Source organism: Balaenoptera acutorostrata, chromosome 2 (assembly GCF_949987535.1).
Source record: "Balaenoptera acutorostrata chromosome 2, mBalAcu1.1, whole genome shotgun sequence".
Lineage (NCBI taxonomy): Eukaryota > Metazoa > Chordata > Mammalia > Artiodactyla > Balaenopteridae > Balaenoptera > Balaenoptera acutorostrata.
The window spans coordinates 184570714-184593023 of NC_080065.1; the positions used below are offsets into that span (position 1 = coordinate 184570714).

The following is a 22310-nucleotide window of genomic DNA, read 5'->3' on the forward strand; positions in this document are numbered from 1 at the left end:
TTTGCATTTTGAGAAATTAAAAATAAGCAGAAAGATACATTGAAGAGATTCATTTTTTAGATGCAAATAATCTAGGCATTGCTTTTAACAACATACTAATTAAAGAGCATTAAAAAAAAATCAGCAGGGAATTCCCTGGCGGTTCAGTGGTTAGGACTCCGTGCTTTCACTACTGCCAAGGGCCCAGGTTCAATCCCTGGTTGGGGAACTAAGATCCAACAAGCTGTGCGGCAGGGCCAAAAATTAAAAAAAAAAAAAAATCAGCAAAACAGGGACTCTTGGCTAGCTTGGCTAGCTTGAGTGGGACATACAGGGATGGAAAGATGTCTCTAAAAAAAAAAAAAAAAGTTAAACTAAAGCACACATTAATCTGAGTATTTAGAAAAGAAAAGAGTGATTAGCTTCCAGCAGGATGGTTTCCCGGAGTGCTGTTTCACATAGGAATAGATTGGGACACCAGGAGATGCTTTGCAAATTAAGAGGAGAAACACAGGGGGTTGGACTCTCAGGGTCCTGCAAGGTTGAGGAGCTGGGCTGCGGTGGGGACCCCAGGAGGTGGGTTTTCCCCTCCAGCCACCGCCTTCCAAGGGTAGACGTTGAACGGATCTTGGCAGGGGATTCCTTGGTTCTTGCAGGAGGGGAGCAGGGAGAAAATGGAAAGATTGAAAATTTTCCCCCTTCAGGGTCCTTCTAGACCTAAATCTTTCTCCTTGCTTAGCAGTGGGGTTAAACCACGGTCTTCCAACCCCCCCCCTGCACTGTGGACAATTGGGGAGGTTGTTTTGGGGGCGTCCGTCCTATGCATTGTGGGGTGTTTGGCAGCATCCCAGGTTTTGATGCCAGGAGGAACCCCAGGCGTAACAACCACAAATGTCCCCAGACATCGCCCAGTGTCCCCTGGGAGTGGGGGGACAAATTGCCCCTGGTTGAGACCCTCTGGGTTTATCCTCTTTAACCAGAATGAATAACCGGATTTGCTCATTAGCATGTTTTAAAAATTAGCATGTTTTGCCTGGGAGAGTCAAGAGGTCCCTTTCGCCTACTGTAGAGATGGGAAAGTGAGGCCGGAGTCGGCTGGGGCCCCAGAGCAGAACTGGAACCAGACCGCATCCTGGTCTCTGGGAACAGGCTCTCTGGTGCCACGTGGCAGCAGCAAACTGGACTCGGGGAGTGACTGCAGCGGGTGGCGTGTGCCCCTCCGCCTCAGTCTCTTCACTCTGCTGATTTCCCAAAGGGCCCCCAGGATCGGACTTTTCCCGCCGCCCTGATGGGTCTCGAACCCTCGAGTCAGAGCTCGCCCCTCTCTCCTGCGGGTCACGGGAGCAGAGCTCAAGAAAGGGGCGGAGTGAGGTGGCACGCGCGCGCGCGGCCTTGTGGGGATTGTAGTCCTGGCTCCGCCTCCACCTCGCGCTGACTCCGCCCCTGGAACTACGCTCCCGTCGTGCCCCGCGGCGCCAGGCGGTGGCGGAGGCGGGGAAGGCGGGCCGGTTGCTAAGACTTGGTGAAGCGCACCGCTTCCGCCCGTCTCCTCAGGTAAGCGCACGGCCCCGGGGTCTCGGGCTCTTGCGTCCCAGGCTCCCGCGGAGGGCGAGGGGGAGCTGGGGCGGGGATCGCGGCTGCAGCAGACGCCGGCCGCGCGGGGAGCTAAGAAGCAAACTGGGCCGGGCTCGTGCGCGCCTCGGGCGGGCGCGGGGAGCGGCGCGTGTGCGCGTGCGCGTGCGCGTGCGCGTGCGCACGGGGCCGCCGGGCCGCGGGACCCAGCTCTCCGCGCCATCGCCCTTCTGCGCGTGCGTGCGCCCCTGCCGTCCGTGGTGGAGACCCCCCCCGTGCCCCAGCTGTTTCTGGCGTGCCTTGCCCTGGGGTCATCGCGGCCAGCCCTCTGCCTCCCGGCTGTCCACTGGACTGTCCACTTACCAGCTTCCCGCCCGCTTTGGGGGAAAGGCCCCAATCTTTCTGTACGTCCTAAACATTGATAATCCTTCCTGATACTTAAGGAAAGTGTGAGTTTTCAAGACCTTTTAAAATTGTGACCTCGGGTCTCTCCCACACCCCGCATGCACGAGGTTCTCGAATTTTCATGCACGAAGGCCCACTTATAGGGTGGCCAGGTTCTGCAAGTAAACACGCAGGTTGCCCCCTTAAATTGGAATTTTGTGTAAACAACACATACATATATATTTTAGAATACGTATATCCCAATAATTGCATGGGACACAACACTTATGTTAAAAATTTATCTGCTCATCTGGAATTCGAATTTAGCGAGGCGTCCTGCATGTTATCTGCAGACCTCACTCTGTTGGGGAGCTTGTCAGAAATGCAGATTTCGGGGCCCTCCCCCTTCTGTGGGGCGGAGTCCTGGAAACCGTATTTCAAACCAGCGCCCACCCAGAATGTGTGAGCGTCGGAGACTCCAGCCCTGGCTGTTCCTTCTGTTCAGGGCTCCCCACCCTCCTTCTAGGCCCAGCTCTGGGTCACCGCCTCCGAAGAGCCCTCCTGGAGTCTGCCCGTCACAGGGCACTGGGCCCCTGAGCCTCCTGTGGATTTTCTCACTTTCTGCCCCAGGCAGCCGTGCATGGCGGCAGTGGATCCCATTTCACAGAGGGGGAAGCTGGGGGTGGAGTTAGGACAGGTAACATCAGGTCTCAGCCAGGAAAATGTGGGCTGGGTGAGGGCTTCGGGCAGGGCCGGGACACACCCAGGGGTGAGATAAGGCCCCTTCCTCTGGTTGGGTGTCACCTTCAGAGCCTGACTCAGCTTGCTGAATAAGCCCCGTTGCCTCCTGGGACCCCAGACCCACAGCCCGCGGGCACCACAGGAGTTCCAGGGCACCCAGTGAGGGGACTGGCGGTTAGGTGTCCTGGCTCCCTGGTTCCGCAGACCCTCCAGGGCCTGCCCCACTCAGTTGAGCCCTCCCTGAGCTTGGCAGCCGGTGCCCGCCGCAGAGGCTACAACCGTAAATGTAAACAGTTGTGAAAGGGGCTGCCCGCCCCATTGGAGCACAGGCACCTTTAGCAGGTGCCCTCGCTGTAGGCAGAGGGAGGTAGACGCACCCAGGGAAGGGCCTGAGCTTGGAGGGAGCAGCGAAGAGCACAGCGGGGAGGGTGGGGCGCAGTGGGGCGCCCAGAGCTGGGGGTGGATGCGGGGCTTCGAGGACGAAAAGAGGAACAGGTCGGCCTCCGAGCGCGCGCACTTAGGTCCCCGGGGACGATGAAGCAAGTCGCTGGGCGGGTCACCCTCTGCGGACCCTGTTTCTCATCTGTAGAAGGGGCTCAGGACCCCCATCGTCTGGGGCTCAGAAGGCAGTCGAGGAGCTCCTGGCCACCTGGCCTCAGCATCAGGTCCTGGCTCTGTCCTCCCAGCCACGTGGCCCCAGGCAAGTTCCTTGGCCTCTAGAAAGGGAACAGCCCCATAGTCTCTGTCCCGGGTCATGGGAAGGAGTCGGGGAGCCTGTTCACGGCAGTGTGAGAACGTGCAGTGGTTCCAGCATCAGCAGCGGTCATGAGGTGCTGGGCCTCGTTTGGGGCCGGCTGCCCTGGCGACCACCAGATGTCCCCTACCACCCCCAAGGAGCAGCAGCTTTACTGAGATACGATTCACACACTGTGTGGTTCACCCACTTAAAGTGTATGTTTGAGTGTTTTTTAGTGTATTTACTATGTTGTGTGATCATCACGTCTGTCTGATTCCAGAACATTCCATCCCCCCAACAGGAACTCTGTCCCCATCAGCAGTCATTCCCCATCCCCTCCACCAGCCCCTGACAACCACGAAGCCACTCTCTGTGTCTGTGGATTTGCCTGTCCTGGACGTTTCCCATCAGTGGAATCACGCACTCTGGGTCCTTCTGTGTCTGGCTTCTCTCACTGAGCATCGTGTTCTCAGGGTCCACCCACGTTGTAGCGAGTGTCAGTGCTTCACCCCTTTTCATGGCTGAGTGATGCTCCCGTGTGTGGAGGGACCACGTTGTGTTTATCTGTCCATCTTTCTGTGGACATTTGGGTTGTGTCCACCTCTTGCTGTGAATCCCGCTGTTGCAAACATGCATGTGCAGGTGCCTGTGTGGATGTGTGTCTCAGTTCTCCTGGACACACACCTAGGAGCGGATGGTGGCCTGCTGTGGTTTTTAGGCATCCTCCCTGGGAGCCAGCAGCCCGGCCAGCAGTGTCCCAATGGCAGCCCCCTGTATTTGTCGCTTGTTTTATTTTGATCAGACAGAGCTTGCATTCTTGGAGACACAAACGGGACTGTGTCTGTCTTGCCCGGGAGACAATGGGAGCTTTTGTGGCCTGGGGCAGGCTGTGCGGGCCCTGGCATCCTGGGCACGGTGTGTGCCGGGAGCGGATTCAGAGCCAGTGCTCCAGACCCTCCTGAGGGCCCCGCCTGGCACGGGCGTCATGGGCACCCGAGGGGCCGTCCACGCTGGCCGCTTCTCAGAGCTGCCACCTGCACCCCTGGTCCTGTGCGTTTGCCGAGCTCGTATCGTGAGCTTCGGACAGGCGGTGGTGGGCGAGGACCTACCGTGTCCTCTGGGGGGCCTGTGAGCCGGGGCGCATCACAGGAGCAAAAGCCTCGTCCGGGGGGAGAGGCGGGAGGGGCTGGCCCACTCCCGAGACGCCGCCAGGATGCAGGGCGCTGCGGGCATGGCACCGAGATCCTCTGGGGTCCCGCGAAGGTCATCTGTAGTGCATCTCTAACGTCACCCAAGGCAGCCCTGACCAGTAGGAATGTAATGCAGGGCATGTATGTGAGATGAAGCGTTTAGAAGCCATGTTTTTGAAAAGTATGAAGAAACAGGTGAACTTAACGTTAGTAGTACGTTTCTTTAACCTGAGACAGGCAGAGTATTCCCACTTCAGCACGTAGCCAACACAGTCATTCCCCGGTATCCATGCGGAACTGGTTCCAGGACCCCCAAGGATAACAAAATCCGAGGATGCTCAAGGCCCTTATATAAAACGGTGTAGTGCAGACGGTCCTCGGTATCTGTAGAACACAGAAAAAACTGAGACAGTTTACGTTCTTTCTTTTGTATTAAGTCTCTGAGGTCCGGTGTGCATTCTCCCAACATGAGACATCTCAAAGCAAAAGGGGGAAAAAAGACACCGTGACGAGGGCGGTTTAAACTCTGTGCAAAGCAAGCGTTAGTAGGCCGTGAGTGAGAGCACGACCGCTGATGCGTCTCGCTCGGTTGGACGAGCCTCCAGATTCGGCACGCTCCTGGGACCGACCCCTCGTCTGGCCCAGCAGGCCTCCCGCAGCTGAGGATGATGCCCTGCTCCGGTGTCTGTCCCCGCAGTCGGAGCCCCGCCGAGGATGGACCCCACCCCGGGCGCCGTGGAGCCCCACAGAGACGCGAAGGTCGGGAGCCCCGAGCGAGAGCCGGCGTGGCAGGCCCTCCCGATCCTGTCTGAGCAGCAGTCTGGCGCTGTGGAGCTGGTGCTGGCCTACGCCGCGCCGGTCCTGGACAAGCGCCAGACCTCACGCCTCCTCAAGGAGGTGTCGGCCGTCCACCCGCTGCCCGCACAGCCTCACCTCAAGAGGGTGCGACCCAGCCCCCGCCCCGGCTGCCCACACGCGCTGGAGATGCTGCTGTGCCTGGCGGGGCCGGCCGCGGGCATGCGATCACTGGCCGAGCTCCTCCCGCCGCCGGCCGTGGACCCCCGCGGCCTGGGGCAGCCCTTCCTGGTGCCCGTGCCCGCGCGGCCGCCCCTGACCCGGGGCCAGTTCGAGGAGGCACGCGCTCACTGGCCCACCACCTTCCACGAGGACCGGCAGGTGACCCGAGCCCTGGCCGGGCAGCTCTTCTCGGCGCAGGAGCGGGCGGCGATGCAGAGCCACATGGAGCGGGCCGTGTGGGCCGCGCAGCAGGCGGCCTCGCGGGGCCTGCGGGCCGTGGGGGCGGTGGTGGTGGAGCCGGCCTCGGGCCGCGTGCTGGCCACGGGCCACGACTGCAGCAGCGCGGCCGACCCCCTGCTGCACGCCACCATGGTGTGCATCGACCTGGTGGCCCGGGGCCAGGGCCGCGGCGCCTATGACCTTGCACCCCACCCCGCCTGCTCCTTCGCCCCAGCCACCGCCCCCCCGGGCGTCCGCGCGGGCTCCGTGCGCAAGCTGGACGAGGACGCCGATGGCCTGCCCTACGTGTGCACCGGCTACGACCTGTACGTCACCCGCGAGCCCTGCACCATGTGCGCCATGGCCCTGGTCCACTCCCGTGTGCGGCGCGTCTTCTACGGGGCACCCTCTCCGGATGGCGCGCTGGGCACCCGCTTCCGCCTCCACGCCCAGCAGGACCTCAACCACCGCTTCCAGGCCTTCTGTGGCGTGCTGGAGGCCCAGTGCCGCCGGCTGGACCCCGACGCATAGGCCCGGCCCGGACCTTCCTCGGCCTCCCTCACGTTGCCCGAGGCTGCCGCCCCGTCTCGGCTTGGGGACACTCGCGCTGTTGCTGCCGGCGCGTGGGGTGCATGCCTGTCTGGGTGAGCTCTTCCCCAGGCTTGGGCATAGCGGGGCTCCAGCCGGGCCGAGTAGCCAGGCAGCTTCAGACCTGGGCTTCTGGGGCCACCGGGATTGTGTCTCTTTTTCTCAGGTGTCAGGAAACAGCTCTGACGTTTGAAAATAAACAACTGAAAACCAGGTCGGTGTCTGGGACTTCCCTGGCGGTCCAGTAGTTAGGGCTCTGCGCTTCCAGTGCAGGGGGTGCAGGTTCGATAAGATCCCACGTATCACGCGGTGCGGCCAAGAGAAAAAAAGAAACCAGGTCGTTGTCTATTGACAGAGGAGCGAGGGTCCCTCGGTCGGGGTGGCTGCTTCCGCCGACACCTGGGCTTGTACTGGGGTGGGGGGGGGGCGGGCGGCGAGCTTCTGAGCCACGCGTGGGCAGGGCGGGACCCCCGGAGTCTGGAAGGCTGTGGCTGGACTCTGGGGAGAAGCCCCGCCAGCCTGGACTCAGCTGACCACATCAATTTCCCGTCCTTCGCAGGTGCCCACCGGGTCCCCGGAGGGGCCGTTGGGCTCTTCCAAGGCGGGTTAGCACTAGGACCCGTGTGCGTGGGGCTCGGAGCAGCCTGTTTGTCCATCCAGCAGACACGCATTGACTGACCCCACGGTGCCACAAGGCCCTGAGGCATCCCTGCTCTGAGCCCCCGCTCCAGCCCCCAGCCCGGGGATGCGCCCAGCCCGTGGGGACAGGGCAGGGGGGCTCGGCCAGAGCCGGAGCAGTGGACAGACAGTGGGGCCTGCAGGCAGGAGGGCAGGGCCGGGCTGGGCTGAGGGTCCCGGTGGGTCCCTCGCTGAGCAGGGGGCCGGGGGGTGGACCCAGGGAACTCTCGGTCACTGGATCCTTCCCACCTGGACCACCTCCAGGCAGGGCTCCCCCACCCACGCTGGTGCCAGGCGCAGGGGGCAGTGCAGGCCCAGCTGTACCGTGAGGGCCGGGTGGGCCCCAGGCGTGGCCACATTGCCTGGCCCATTTCCTGAAGATGGCGCCATCTGCCCACAGGGCCCTCGTGGAACAGGTGAATTCAGCTCAGTTACGCGCCTTGGTGGTGTCTCCTGTGAGGGGCTGCTCTGTGACACTGGCTCCTGGGCTCCTTCTGGGCAGGGCCGCTGGGTGCCGGGCCTGTCCCCTGGCATTTTACTTGGATTGCAATGGGGTCCTTGGCCTTGGAAGGCTCACAGGGGCAAAAACCACAGACCAGAGAGGTTGTGTGGTTTGCCTGAAGTCACACAGCAATGAGCATGGACCCATTTATCGGTGATTCAGAGACTCTTTGTGGCCATAGGAGGTGCTCAGAGCCATCCGTGGATAAAGGGGAAGTTTGGGGGGTGGGGGGGATGAGGCAGGAGGGCAGTGGGGGTGGGTTGCCGGGATCCTCTGGCCTGATGCCTCCCCTCGCATAAGTGCCAGGCTGCCCGGGGGGCTCTGAGGTGAGGTGGTGACTGGGATCGCACGTTCGGGGCTGGGCCAGCCTTTGGGCCAAGAGCCCAGATACCCCTGTGGACGGTTTGGTGGTGAGGACTGTGCCCGCGGTGGCCCCCTGGGTCTGCAGCTGGCGTTGGGGTTGCCCAGCAGCCATGGGGACCCCCTGACTGTGACTGTCTCCCCTCCAGGTGGCTGCAGGCTTCCACCCCTGCCCTGTCTTCACAGCGGAAATGTCAGGTGAGTCCTGGCCACGTCGCGCAACGAGGGTTCCGGCTTCTCCACCCCTCTGGGAAGCGCTCGGGCGCTGGACGCTGTGCTGCGGGCAGGATCACGTCCCCCTTGAGGCCCGTGCAGTGCCTGACACGGCAGCACGTGCGCTAAAATGGAGCCATACAGAGATGAGCACGGCCCCTGTGCGGGGGGACACGCAAGACCGGAAAACTTTCGTGTTGAAAACCATGAAGTCCGGACCCCGGGACCCTGGAACAGGACCCTATTGCAGATGTGACTTAATTTGAGGTCCCAGTGGCATAGGGTGGCCCTGATGTCTCATGGCAGATGTCCTAAGAAGGAGGAAATGTGGGCACAGACACGCAGAAGCCAGGGAAGATGGGGGCGGACACTGGAGGGACGGGTCCACAAGCCCAGGACACCCCCAGAAGCTGGAAAGGGCAGGAAGGACCCTCCCCTGGAGCGTGTGGAGGAAATGTGGGCACAGACACACAGAAGCCAGGGAAGATGGGGGCGGACACTGGAGGGACGGGTCCACAAGCCCAGGACACCCTCAGAAGCTGGAAAGGGCAGGAAGGACCCTCCCCTGGAGCGTGTGGAGGAAATGTGGGCACAGACACACAGAAGCCAGGGAAGATGGGGGCGGACACTGGAGGGATGGGTCCACAAGCCCAGGACACCCCCAGAAGCTGGAAAGGGCAGGAAGGACCCTCCCCTGGAGCGTGTGGAGGAAGCGCGGCCCTGTCACACCTGGATTTCAGTCATCTGGTGTCCAGAATGGAGATGGATAAATCTCTGTTGTGTTAAGCCCCCCGTCTGTGGTCGTTTGTTACAGCCACCCCGGGAAGTTCATATGTCCCGAGTGCCAGAACCTTCCCTGGAGTCAAAGGTGTGAATGGCACGTGGGCCCCGCCATCGAGTCTGTGTGTGTTCCTGTGATTTCTGAGAAATCACCACAAACTCAGTGATTTAAATAAAATTTGTTCTCTGATAGTCCTGAGGTCAGGAGTCTAACTCGGGCCTCACGGGGCTAAATCCAGGCGTGGGCAGGGCGGGTCCTTCTGGAGGCTCCAGGGGAGCAGCGGTTCCTGCGTTTTCCAGCTTCTAGAGGCGCCGCATACCTGGCTCGCGGCCCCTCCTGCATCCTCACAGCCAGCAGTGCAGCATCTCCCATCTCGCTCTGCCTCTGACCCTCCCGCCTCCCTCTTATAAGGACCCTGTGATGATGCTGGGCTCCCCGGGGAATCCAGGGTCATCCCTGTCTCAGGGGCCTTAACTTAGTCCCACCTGCAAAGTGCCCTCTGCCCCGTGGGGTGACATGTCCACAGGTCCTGGGACCAGATGGGCGCATCTTTGGGGCCGCTACGAGCTGATTGCAGTGTGGGTTTTGTTCTGGCCCCTCTGTCCCTGCAGGAAAGGAGAACAACTTCCCCCCGCTGCCCAAGTTCATCCCCCTGAAGCCCTGCTTCTACCAGAACTTCTCTGACGAGATCCCTATCGAGCACCAGGTCCTGGTGAAGAGGATCTACCGCCTGTGGCTGTGTGAGTGGACAGGGCAGGAATGGGAGGGCCACCTGCACCACCCAGAGACCCAAGCCCAGGACAGGGACAGGCTAGGAGGCCACCCTGTGCCCGGGCGGTGAGAGCCTGAGGGTTTGGTAATAAAGCTCCTTTCTGATGAGCTCCTGTCCGGTGTGCATGGAGCAGGTGGGGGGCTGGGCCCCCTGGACCCTTCTCTGGCCTCGCGGTCCCTGCACTCATGGGAGCCTCAGTCCAGGGTGGGGAGTGTCCCGGCTCAGCCCCTCTCTCCCCCCTCGCCCCCTCCCCCCAGTCTACTGCACCACCCTGGGCGTCAACCTCGTCGCCTGCCTGGCCTGGTGGATCGCCGGCGGCTCGGGAGCCAACTTCGGCCTGGCCCTGGTCTGGCTGCTGCTGTTCTCCCCCTGCAGCTACGTGTGCTGGTTCCGGCCCGCATACAAGGCCTTCCGGTGAGTGGGGCGGGCAGCCCGCACCCTCCAGGGGCCCTCGGGGAGTGTCTGGTGCTGACAGCCCCAAACCGAGGGGAACAGGATACCTCACCGTGTGCGCTCCCCTCCGTGCCCAGCGCCGCGTGAGCTGCATCCTGGTCTGCATCTGCCGCCAGGCCCAGGCGTGAGCGCCACCCCTTCCTCTTGTCCAGTTGGGATGGCACTTTACATCGGCTCTGCAGACAGCGGCCCACGGGCCAAAACCAGCTGTTGCCTGTTTTGTTCATTTTTCTTAATTTTATTGAGATAACATTTTACATATTATCCAGCTCACCTGCTTAACAGTTCAGTGTTTCTAGTATCTTCACAAGGTTGTACAACCATCACCACTGTCTAATTCCAGAACATTCTGTCACCCCAAAGAGAAACCTCGTGCCCATTAGCATTCCCCCATCCCCCTCCCCAGCCCCTGACAACCATGAACCTGCTCTCTGTGTCTGTGGATCTGCCTGTTCTGGACGTTTCCTGTCAGTGGAATCACACACTGTGTGTCCTTCTGTGTCTGGCTTCTGTCACTGAGCATCGTGGTCTCAGGGTCCGTCCACGTTGTAGCGAGTGTCAGGGCTTCACCCCTTTTCGTGGCTGAGTGATGTTCCCGTGTGTGGAGGAACAACAGGTTTTTTTTGTTTTTTTTTTTTTAAATAATATCGTGGGTATTTTTTGGGCTGTGTTGGGTCTTCGTTGCTGCCCACAGGCTTTCTCTAGTTGCGGTGAGCGGGGGCTACTCTTTGTTGCAGTGCGCGGGCTTCTCATTGCGGTGGCTTCTCCTGTTGCTGAGCACGGGCTCTAGGCGCACAGGCTTCAGTAGTTGTGGCACAAGGGCTCAGTAGTTGTGGCTCACAGGCTCTAGAGCGCAGGCTCAGTAGTTGTGGCGCATGGGCTTTGTTGCTCTGCGGCATGTGGGATCTTCCTGGACCAGGGCTCAAACCCGCATCCCCTGCATTGGCAGGCGGATTCTTTTTTTTTTTTTTTTTAAAGGAATTTCACTTTATTTATTTATTTCTTGGCTGTGTTGGGTCTTCGTTTCTGTGCGAGGACCCTCTCCAGTTGCGGCAAGCGGGGGCCACTCTTCATCGCGGTGCGCGGGCCTCTCACTATCGCGGCCTCTCTTGTTGCGGAGCACAGGCTCCAGACGCGCAGGCTCAGTAGTTGTGGCTCACGGGCCCAGCTGCTCCGCGGCATGTGCGATCTTCCCAGACCAGGGCTCAAACCCGTGTCCCCTGCCCTGGCAGGCAGACCCCCAACCACTGCACCACCAGGGAAGCCCGGCAGGCGGATTCTTAACCACTGCGCCACCAGGGAAGCCCGGCAGGCGGATTCTTAACCACTGCGCCACCAGGGAAGCCCGGCAGGCGGATTCTTAACCACTGCGCCACCAGGGAAGCCCGGCAGGCGGATTCTTAACCACTGCGCCACCAGGGAAGTCCCCCCACAGTTGTTTATCCACCATCCGTTGATGGGCGTTGGAGTTATTGCCACCTTCTGGGTGCTGTGGATCTTGCCCTGTGAATGCTTGCCCCCAGCCAGCCCCCTGCTACTCAGGTGTGTGCCATGTGTGCCCCTGGAAGGTCCCTGAATCCAAGACTCAGTGGGAGTCATACAGGGCCCCTGGTGCCCTCTTGGAGGCAAGAACCAGAAACCCGCTCACATGTGCTGAAGCAAAAGGGGCCCGTTGCCTGAGGCCCCAGGCTGGCTGGTGCGACTGTGCGCAGGAATGGGGACCCCCGAGGGCTTCGGGGACTGCCTGGGAGCAGCCCTGAGCTATGCGAGCATCCCTGCCTCCCCCGCCCTTCCTCTGCTGTGGGTTCCCCGGCGCCTGCCCTCCTTTCATTAGCCGGAAGTGGCCTGGGTGAGCCCCGTGCAGCCTCCCTTGTCCGGGGCAGCAGGCATGGGTCCAGCATGCAGAGCACCTCAAATCCACGATGAACCTCCCTCGGGCCACGCGGGTGCGGGCATGTCCTTAGGACGCAGGAGGCTCTTAAATTCCCTTCCCAGGAGGAGTGTGTCTGGGTGATGTCCTCTGGGAAGGGCAGCGCTGGGCCCCTCCTGATGGGAACTGCAGGGGAGGGGCCGTCCCACTCCCGCAGCCTCTGCCTCTTCCTCTCTGGCCTCAGTAATGGCTGTTTTTCTTCTCTCCAGATCTGACAGCTCCTTCAATTTCATGGCGTTTTTCTTCATCTTCGGAGCCCAGTTTGTCCTGACCATCATCCAGGCTGTCGGCCTCTCGGGATGGGGCGCGTGGTAAGCAGGGCCCCCGAGAGCCCGCGACAAGCGGGGTCAGCTCTGGGGCCACAAGTCAGTTGCTCATACCGTTAGTGCAGGCCGAGCTCTGTGACGAGGACCCCAAAACTCCGACAGCTGGGAGAGGCCTGACGTTTGCTCCTTGCTCTTGTCAACCCTCCAGGGAGGTGCCGGCTCAGGGGGCTGGGTGCGGCGGATCCGCCCACCTTCTGCCGTTGTGTGTGGTCACCCGGCCCCAGGAGGACCTGGGAGGCGTGGTCCATGGTGTGTCTGGGGGTTGGGAGAGCAGCTCGAGGGCCTGCCCTGAGCGGCCACCTGTGCCTAGGCCTACCATCTAGGGGATGAGCCATTTTCCATTTGTTTGCTTTTGGGGTATCATATGAGGTTTCTGTGGCTACTGTAACAAATTACTCCAGATTTAGTGACTTGAAATGAAAGAAACTTATGTCACATTCTGGAGGTCAGAACTCACTTAACCTGTGAGTGGGCAGGGCTGGTCCTTCTGGAGGCTCCAGGGGAGCATCGGTTCCCGCCTTTTCCAGCTTCTAGAGGCGCTGCCTCCCTGGCTCGTGGCCCCGTCCTCTATCCTCGTATCTCTATCGTATCCAGCAGTGCTGCATCTCCCGTCTCTCTCTGCCTCTGACCCTCCCGCTTTCCTCTGATAGGGACCCTGGGATGACGCTGGACCCCCCGGGGAATCCAGGGTCATCCCTGTCTCAGGGGCTTTAACTTAATCCCACCTGGAAAGTCCCTTTTGCCACCTAAGGTGCCACATCCTCGGGGCCCTGGAGCAGGACGTGGCACTGTCGGGGCAGCGGGTCCGTCTGCGGCAGGCAGTGCCCGGAGGTGGCACTGGGCGGTTGCTCTTCCTGCCTCATGTGCCGCCGGGCGTGTCCCCACGTCTCTTGGTACAATTTCTCGGCGTGTCGGGACCTTGCCCGTGTGAGCGGCGGGGAGTCCTCTGGGTCACGCCCTCTGGTGGATCTTCTGGCTCCTGGGTGGGGGGGTGCCTGTCGCCATTGCCTTCAAGGTGTCTGTCCCCATCACTCTGCCGTGTCCGCGGGGATGGCTGCCACGTGCCCTTGGCAGTGGTGAGCTGTGCGCGCTCCTTTTGTTCTTGAGGCCCCGCTGAGGTTGCACGGCCTCTCGGTGTCCATTTGCTGCCGGGCCTTCACCCCTCCGCAGCATAGAGCCTGTCACCCAGCGTCATTTCCAGGGTGCGTCTCTCCGGGTTCCTGACATCGCTCCCTCCCCGCGTGGTGAGCAGATCCTGAATGCTGGGCCTCCTCTTGGCCGATGCCTTACCAGATGCGGGTCTGGGGTCCCCAGGACCACACCAGGTGCAGGGATTCACTGGGCGACCCCCAGGCATGGCTGAGACCCCAGATGCAGCGGGAGAGTAGATGCCCGGGTGGATCCCACATTTGCACAGGCGGTGTTGGGACAGGGAGCCCCCGAGGTCCGGTTCCAAACGCAGCCTCACGCCGGCACCCAGCCGCCTTCTGCCTGGCCCCCCATCGCTGTGGTTTCTGTGCGGACGGGCAGGGCGCACACCTTCCTTGGGGCCCAGTCTGCAGAAAGGGAACATCGGAGCCGACCTTCCCACCTCCCGTGGGGGCCTCCCCAGCTGGTGACCTCACCTCGCGCAGGGGCTGCCCCGAGATGTTGCCCTTGTCTGGGAAGTTGTGGGGAGGGGGAGGGGTGTAGTAATAACAACGGTGACAGTGACGGTGACGGTGCTCCTGGGTGTGCAGGCTGGCCTGGGCACCTCCCAAGGGCTGGCTCATTTGCTCCCCTTGAAGGAGTCTCCTGACTTCCTAGTCTGCAGACAGGGGGGCGGGCGTGGATGGGGGCAGGGGTTAGGGTCAGGGTTAGGCTCGGTACCTGGTACCCAAGGCCCTCCCCTTCCTGCCAGTGTGGGCAGCTGTCCTGGCTCTGGTCCCGTACGGGTACCCCCGGGCTCCGCAGATGTGGTGGAGTAGATGGCGCCTGGCCCGGGGGCCTCCTCGGGGCTCAGTGCTGGGGCTGGGGCCGAGGAGCTGCAGCTCTGCCCGTCTGCGTTCACCCTGACGGGCCAGCCTGGGGTCTGCCCCGCTGCTGAGCCTCCCCGCCCGGGGTCTGCCCACTCCGGGGGTCTCCTCCTGGCTGGCTGGGGTCTCCCTGTTCCTGGGGTCTCACCCTCCTGCCCAGGTGGCCGCAGTCCCGCAGGTCACCTCCAGGGAGCGAGTGGACCACCCTGGGGTCAGCGTGTGGAGCCTTGGGGATGCCTTCGGGGGGCACCGGCTCCCAGCCAGTCCCAGGCCCGCAGGTCTGTCCCTTCCTGCCCACCCCAGACGCTTCCCTGTGAGTCCGTGCAGGAGGTGGACTTTTAAAACCTCTGAGACATTTTATACATAAAAGGCCGCGATGCTGCTTTGCACCAAGAAACCAACAGTGACCCCAGCACCTCAGATGCTCAGACGTGTCTTTCTTGCCCTCTCGTGACCTTCTCACGTGGGGCTCCTTAGAGGTTCACGGACCCGGGGCAGAGCACACCGCCCACCACTCAGCCAACTCCCTGCCCACGTCTGACGTCCTCTTCTCGACCAGACGACCAGACGTGGCGGGTGCAGTGCTCTTACCCACCTGCAGGTGTCACGGGTTTCCACAGCGTTTCCGTGACAGGTCTTTCCCCTCGGGGATCCCTGTGGGTTGTTAACGTTTGGCCTTTGCGGTTGGTTCACATCAGACTCCAGGTGAGGTGTGCACGCCTCTCTGATCCGGGAGCTCGACCGTCTGTAGTCTCCACGGTAGGGGCTTTATCCAGGTGCCTTCACAGCCAGAAAGGCAGCCTTTTAAGCGCATGATTCAGTGGTTTTCAGTGTATTTACAAGGATAGAGGTTCATCACCTCTATCCAATTCCAGAACATTCCATCACCCCAAAAAGAAGCCCGTCCCCATCAGCAGTCACCCCCACCCCCTCCCCAGCCCCTGACAACCACGCATCCACTCTCTGTGTCTGTGGACCTGCCTGTTCTGAACATTTCCCATCAATGGAATCACACACTGTGTGTCCTTCTGTGTCTGGCTTCTCTCACTGAGCATCATGTTCTCAGGGTCTGTCCACGTGGTAGCGAGTGTCGGGGCTTCACCCCTTTTCGTGGCTGCGTGATGCTCCCGTGTGTGGAGGGACACGGTATGTGTGTCCATTCACGGACACATGGGTGGACGCTTGGGTTGTCTGTGCCTGTCTGTTATTGCTAGTCGTTCTGCTGTGCAGTTTCTACAGGTATCTGTGTGAATGTGTGTCCTTGTTTCTCTTCCACCTGGTTGTGGAATTGCTGGGCGACGCAGTAACTATTTAGCCATCTGAGGAGCTGCCAGGCCCTCCCATAGCTTTTGCAGGCTGCATCCCTGTGCTGTCCTTTTGCACCTTCTGTCCCCATCTCCCTGGCTCTGTCCCCTCGAGCTCCTGGCCGAGTGGCCTTGGGGGAGCACCTGGCACCCTCGTGTCCCCGCCGCCTTGTCTCCAGGCCTGTCATCCTCCCTGCCCTCCCCCCACTGCCGCTTGCCTTGGCTGCCCTGCCTGGTGGGTGCAGCAGGCTCTGCACGTCTGTGCGTAGCTGGTCAAGGCCGGTTTATCACCCACTGTCCTGAGTGGGTCACCCTGGGCTGTTGGTGAGATTGTTCTCTGGAAGCTCCGGCTGCCGGTTCCTCTGGGAGGCTGGGCCATGGAGCAGGTCCCCATCCTACAGCCCCACCCTCCCCAGTGGCCAGGATTCATGGCCCCAGATCCGATGTGAGATCATTGGTCCCCAAAGTAGCCCCTCCCTCAGCAGAGCCAGCCCCTCCTCCCCTCCCAGGAGCCCACAGACAGCATCCAGCCCCCCACTGGCCCAGCCCTAGCTGCCTGTCTACCCACCTGAGCCCCCCAGCCGCCCGGCTGTGCTCATACCCCTCAAAGTGCAAAGCAGCGTGTTCTGCTGTCCTTGTTTGTACACAAGGACGTCCCTCCTGGTTTCACAGAGGGCCGAGGCCTGTTCATGTGTGCCTGCAGCGCGTTGCCTACATCTTATAAACTCTCTCAGGAAGGATACATAGTAGATGAGCTACACCGGTTCCCTCTGGGCTGGGGAGGGGGTTGGCAGGAGAGAGACTGTCTATTGTGTATTTTTAAAAATTTCCTGAATCTTGAACTATGCGGTGTCATTACTTGCTAAGAAGAAACATTCTCAAAAACACCCTATTTCCTGCCTCTCCCTCCCAGAGACCAGATGGGTGTTCTTCCGCGTGTGGACTCGGGACGCACCCAGGGACCACCAGCTTTCTCTTGTTTTGCTGTCTCCTTAGTAAACTGATGTTCCAGTCGTTCCCAGCCAGTGGGCGTTTACAGGTTACCCTCAGCTTTTTCTTCTTACAAACAATGGCCGTGGCATAAATTTTTACAAGTGAAATAGTTGGGGGAAAAAGAATGAGCGCTTAAGTATTGTTCTAGGTCACACCCCATTGCCCTCCAGGGAGGGTGCACCCCACACTGACAAGGTAGTGTTTGTTTCTTCATTCCCTCACGATGTTTGCCGGGACAATGGTGTGAGAACGAGACTTTTTCTAACTTGCACATCTTTGTTGGTGGGTTCGAGCATCGCTTCCTAAGTTTGTTGCTCCTTGCGAATTGCCCATTTTCTCTGTCGGTCATTTACCTTTTTCTTGTTGATTTATTGGAGCTCTTTACATATGAGGGATGGTGGGCCCTTGTCTGGCGGTCATGCTGGCTCCCACACGCCCTCTCGCCCCTTGCAGTGGTTGGCTGGCTGCGATCGGGTTCTTCCAGACCAGTGTCGGGGCCGCCGTGGTCATGCTGCTTCCGGCCATCATGTTCTCCATGTCGGCCACCATGATGGCCATCACGATCATGAAGGTAACTCCTCTAGGTCCCGAGACATCCCACTTCCTCTCTCGCATCCTGTGTCCTGACCTCCCAGCCCCGGGGGCTCGTCTTACCCTGTTTCGGGAGCAGGAGACCGAGCGTCGGGAGGTGAAGTGAGCACTGTCAGCAGGGCACACCCTCCGTGGTCCGGACCCTCGACTGCTCAGGCCAGGGCCCTGCCTTCCCGCCCACATGGCCTTCCAGGGAGGAGGGACTCAGGGAGACAGCGCCCTGTGGCCGATGGTGACCACTGCCTGCCAGAGCCCCTAGCACGCGTGTCCCAGAGGGTGGTCCACACTGCCACTTAAGCCACCACCGGCCACTAATCGCTGTTTACAGTTAAATCCAAATTGAGTAAAGTTAACTAAAACTAAAAATTCCTTGTGTCCATCGCACCCACCTCCTCCTGAGCGCTCAGGCCATGAGGCGCTGGCGCCGACCAGCTCCACCGTACGGGCTCTCCCTGGACAGCCCCACTCCAGGCGTTTGGAGGCTTCCAGCGGGAACGTGAGCCCTATAGTCTGGGGGCATCGGCTGCACGAGGGTTGTCCTGGGGCCACGTGGAAACCGACGGGTGACGAGGCTGACGGTGCGTCCGCCTGGCCTTCCTGGAGGTGACCCTCTCGGCCGTGCCCCTCCCGTGCGCCCAGTACCAATGCTCAGGGAAGCCAGCCCTACCCACGACTTTTTTTTTTTTTTTCCCCATGCCATGGGGCTTGTGGGATCTTAGCTCCCCGACCGGGGATCGAACCCTCACCCTCGGCAGTGAAAATGCGGAGTCCTGACCACTGGACCGCTGGGGAAGTCCCTGAAAGCTGGGTTTTGAGTCCCTTCCAGCCTCCGTGCCGTGGGATCTCAGCTGTTCTGTCAGGTTTTGAGGCCTGCACTGTTCCGTCGGAGCCCTGGGTCATCTGGAAGGACAGAGGGGTGCCTGCTCCTCCGTGTTTGCCCCTGAAGTCCCCTGACTCTATGGATGACCTGAAGGGGGCAGGAGGAACCAGCAGAAAGCAGGCCCCGGGAGGCTTGGGGAGATGCTGGGACGAAGGCCACGCAGGGACAGCTGCGGTTCTACCAGGAACATCTCAGCAGCAGACGGGAGGGGTTCCGAGCTGAGCGAGTCCTCCAGAGCAGAGCTGCCCCGTCGGGGTCCCCAGCACCGCCCCGGTTTGGGGGTTCGCCGGGAGGCCATTGCACAGGAGAAAGACAAAGGACAAAAGCGTCAGCTTCGCTGCTCAAGAGCCTCAAGTTAAAACAAACGCCATCTTCTCAGTTAGTGGATTTGCCGGGACTTCCAGAAATAGCCCAGCCCCGTGTCCGAGGGGCCCGGCCTTCCTGGACGGTGGGGAGGAGGCAGTGGTCCGTCCCCAGAGGTCTCTGCTGAGGAAGTCATTGCAGAGATGCCCTTGGCAACACAGGGCCCTGGGGCCTGATGTGCCCCGGGGGGTGAGTCACCGGGTGGTCGCCAGGCCGCAGACCTGTCCTGGACGAGCCCCTTTTTGCTGGGGCGGCGGAGACCCTCGGACGGGCAGGCAGTGGTCACAGCGCAGGCACGGCCTTCAGAGCCCCCGTCTCAGCTTCTGCGCGTTTTCTAAAGTTCCTGCAGTTTGTCATCCGTTTAAGAAAAGCCCCGCCTCGAACCCAAGTGGGTCCCTCCACTGTCCTTTCTTCCACCCCCGCAGGTGCACAGCATCTACCGCGGGGCTGGCGGGAGCTTCCAGAAGGCGCAGACGGAGTGGAGCACAGGCGCCTGGCGGAATCCGCCATCCCGGGAGGCCCAGTACAACAACTTCTCGGGGAACAGCCTGCCCGAGTACCCCACCGTGCCCAGCTACCCGGCCAGCGGCAGCCAGTGGCCTTAGGGGGAGCCCGGCAGCCCCGCTGCCCACCCTCCCCCGGCCCACCTGCCCCTCGCCATCCACTCCCGCCGCCCTGGGTTTGGTGAGGCCCCTCCGCCAGCCGGGACGGCAGACCCGGGGGCTCTCGGGGACCCGTCTCCGCATTCACCTCACTCCCGAGAGCAGGGCGCCCTGCGAGCTCTGCCCAGAAGCTGTCCGGCCGCCGCTGTCCAGCAGAAGGACGCCCACTGTGGTCCTGGATGCGTTTAGTCACCGTGATGTCCGCTGTGCTGAAGCCACACCCTCTCCCCTCGGGGTCTCGGGGGGCTGACCCGGGCCTTGCAGGTCAGAGGTGGGCCGGCTGCCCCCTTTCCAGAGCTGCTGACGCAGAGAAGGGCCCCGGCCTGCGTCCACCCTTCCCGGCCTCCATCCGGGTGGTCGCCCTTGACCCAGCTTCCAGTAAGAGGGAAAGAGGGAGGCCTTCCCAGCACCAGGTTCCGGTCCCTGGTGGGAGACGGAGGGGCTCGACGGTAGCCGGGTCCTCCATATGTTTGTCCTCTTGTGGACTCGCCGCCTCAGTGCCACGATCTGAGCTTCACCCCGTCTGGCTGGCCGGCCGGCTGGCTGTCCATCTGTCCATTGGCAGCTTGCCTCCAGTCCCCCTGCCCATGGCCACGCTCATTCCGAGACGCTCTCATCCCCCCCGGAGGGGTCTTAGAGCTGAGACCCTCAGGCAGGACCTCGTCAGATCTGAAACCTGGGACCAACTCACTCTGCGGGGGAGGGGAGCCGCCGGTCAGTCCCCGATGGAAGCAGACGGGAAACCAGACGCATCTCCGCGGAGCGCGCACCCCAGGCCGAGCGCTGGGCCCGAGGCTCGTGGGCTGCCATCCACGCAGCCCTCCCCGGGCCGCGGGGACAGGAGTTGGAGTCCCCGAGGGGACAGAGGAGAGTGACAAGTCTGTGCCTTATTAGGAATCTGAACCCGCCCCTTCGCTCTGCCCTGCAGTCCTTCCAGCTCCTTCCCAGACAAGCAGCCTGCACCTGTGTGAGTGGACGGGCCCCCGTCCAGGCTCCCGGGCGCCCCGGACGCTGCCCCTCAGCTCCTAGCCGCCCGGCCCTCGGGGCAGGACACCCTTCCTGTCGCACCAGCTGGGCCGCCCCCGACGCCCCCGCCTGCTTGCTTGGCTACTCGTGCTGACCGCCCCGCGGTGCCCGAAGGCGGCCGCGAGAAAGCGCCCGGGTCTGGGACCCTGATGGGTCCCTGAGATGGGAAACCTGGGTCCCGTCGCGTCCCCACGGCCACCTCCCGTGACAGAGGCGTGCGCCGCGCTCCCCGTGGGGCCGAGTCTCGCGTGAGCGGGGCGCCGCCAGTGACGGGCGATGAGCAGGCGTCAGCCAGCCCGGGATCGCCCACAGCACCCACCCCCACCCCGCTCCTCGCTGTGCGTTGTGGTTTTTGTTACGTGAGAATATCCAGGAAATAAAGACATCCTTTCTGCATCAGAGGAGCCTCCGCAGGGGCTGTTTCTGGCGCCACGTGGTATCACCTCCGGGGCCTTCCTCCCCTGGATCCCAGCGCCCACGGCCTCCGGCGGGATAAACCAGGACCAGGCTGTGCGCTGGGCCGAGTCCCGTCCACGCTGCCGGCCGCCCCTGCCCGGGACCCTGCCCCACCCACCGCGGAGGAGCCGGCAGCCTCGCCCGCAAGCCATGTCCCTTCGTGTTCTTGCTTTCAGTCATATTTTCTTCATGCTCAACAGCTTTCATCTGAAAAAATTTGCAGAAAGTGAGACACCAGCGCCACTTGCTGTGAAGGAGACACGAGGGCTGAAGTGGATGGGATAGGAGCGGTGCGGGTCTGCAGGGGCCCCAGCCCGGCTCACGGGGGGCCCTGGTGGTGGAGTGGACACCCTGCGTGGACACGGGAGAGCGGCGGTGGGTCTTTTACCCCACGGACACCAGGGGAAGGAAACGAAGTCCGCAGAGAGGGAGGCAGACGGAACCCAGAGCAAGTGGCGTGGGTTTCCTCGCATCCCCCCAAGTTCACGTGAAGTCCTGACCCGGCACCTCAGAGTGGGACCTGTGTGGGAACGGGGTCTTTGCGGGAGTAGTTAGTTAAGGGGAGGTCACATGGGAACAGGTGGTCCTAACGCAGCAGGACTGGTGTCCTTAAGAGGGGGCCGTTTGGACACACACGGGGAGGGGCCGTGTGAAGGCGGAGGCAGAGACGGGGTGAGGCCGCTCCGAGCCCAGGGTTGCGGGGACCCCCGGAAGACGGGGGAGAGCGGGGGCGGAGGTGGGCAGGTGGTCCCTCGGCAGGAGCCAGCCTGGGACCCCGGATCTCGGGCTCTGCCCTGACGAGCTGAAGGGATACACGTGTGTGAGCCGCGCAATCTGCAGTGCTGGGTCGCGGGCGCCCCGCGAATATCAGGGAGGTGAGCAGGCAAGGAGGCCGTGAGCGCCGCGCTGTAGGGCTCGCCTGTCGGCGTGGGGGACACGGGTCAGGCGGACACCGGACGGTGGATGCGGGTCTGGGGAAGGGCATCTGCGTCCTCGGCTCAGAGGTGACGTGGGGGACACAGGACAGGGTGGAGGTGAGGGGACCAAAGCCAGGTCAAGAAGGGGGCCGTCTGCTGGGGCGGCCGTGACGGGACCACTGACCTGGGACCTAAACGAAGGATTTATCACTCCCGGTTCTGGATCCAGGTGTGGCCGGACCACCGCACTCCCTCCAGACTCCAGGGGAGGGTCCTTCCTGCCTCTCCCACCCTCAGGGCGCTCCAGGCTCTGCCTCTGTCCTCACAGCCTTCTCTTTTGTCTCTTACGAGGAAACAATCCTTGGATTTGGGGCCCACCCCACATCCAGCATGATCTCAGCTGGATCCTTACCTTTAGTACATCTGAAAAGACCCTGTTTCCAAGTAAGGTCACGGGTTCCGGGCCACCGCTCAGCCCGTCCAGGGAAAGAGAACCGAGCCTGCACCAAGGGGCTTGGCTCTGGGGATGGGTCCCTGGGATGGACGAGAGCATCATTCATGGGGGAAGGGGCGCAGGTGAGGGTGGGTGCAGGGCACCTGGAGACGCCCGTGGGAGCCTTCCTGCAGGGGAGGCTGGGCTGAGAGCATCCTTAGTGGGATCC

The 22310-nt window shown here is 61.8% G+C and overlaps 2 protein-coding genes across 4 annotated transcripts; both read left to right on the forward strand.

Moving 5' to 3' along the window:
* The first annotated feature begins 1438 nt into the window (after positions 1-1438).
* Positions 1439-20674, forward strand: SCAMP4 (secretory carrier membrane protein 4). The gene is made up of 7 exons (XM_007176578.2): positions 1439-1533; positions 8116-8164; positions 9572-9700; positions 9990-10146; positions 12325-12426; positions 17207-17324; positions 19013-20674. Exons 2-7 carry the CDS (start codon positions 8158-8160, stop codon positions 19190-19192), a joined length of 693 nt encoding a protein of 230 aa, XP_007176640.1. The 5' UTR covers positions 1439-1533; positions 8116-8157; the 3' UTR covers positions 19193-20674.
* Positions 1448-8165, forward strand: ADAT3 (adenosine deaminase tRNA specific 3). Of its 3 annotated transcripts, none has more exons than XM_057540817.1 (3): positions 1448-1533; positions 5251-6640; positions 8116-8165. In XM_057540817.1, the coding sequence occupies exon 2, from the start codon at positions 5317-5319 to the stop codon at positions 6367-6369; it is 1053 nt and encodes a 350-aa protein (XP_057396800.1). In that variant the 5' UTR covers positions 1448-1533; positions 5251-5316; the 3' UTR covers positions 6370-6640; positions 8116-8165. The 3 variants fall into 3 exon arrangements, with proteins under 3 accessions (XP_057396800.1, XP_057396801.1, XP_057396802.1); XM_057540818.1 differs by lacking the exon at positions 8116-8165 and adding an exon at positions 6986-7244; XM_057540819.1 differs by having other exon boundaries at positions 1450-1533; positions 5300-6640.
* Positions 20675-22310: the final 1636 nt, after the last annotated feature.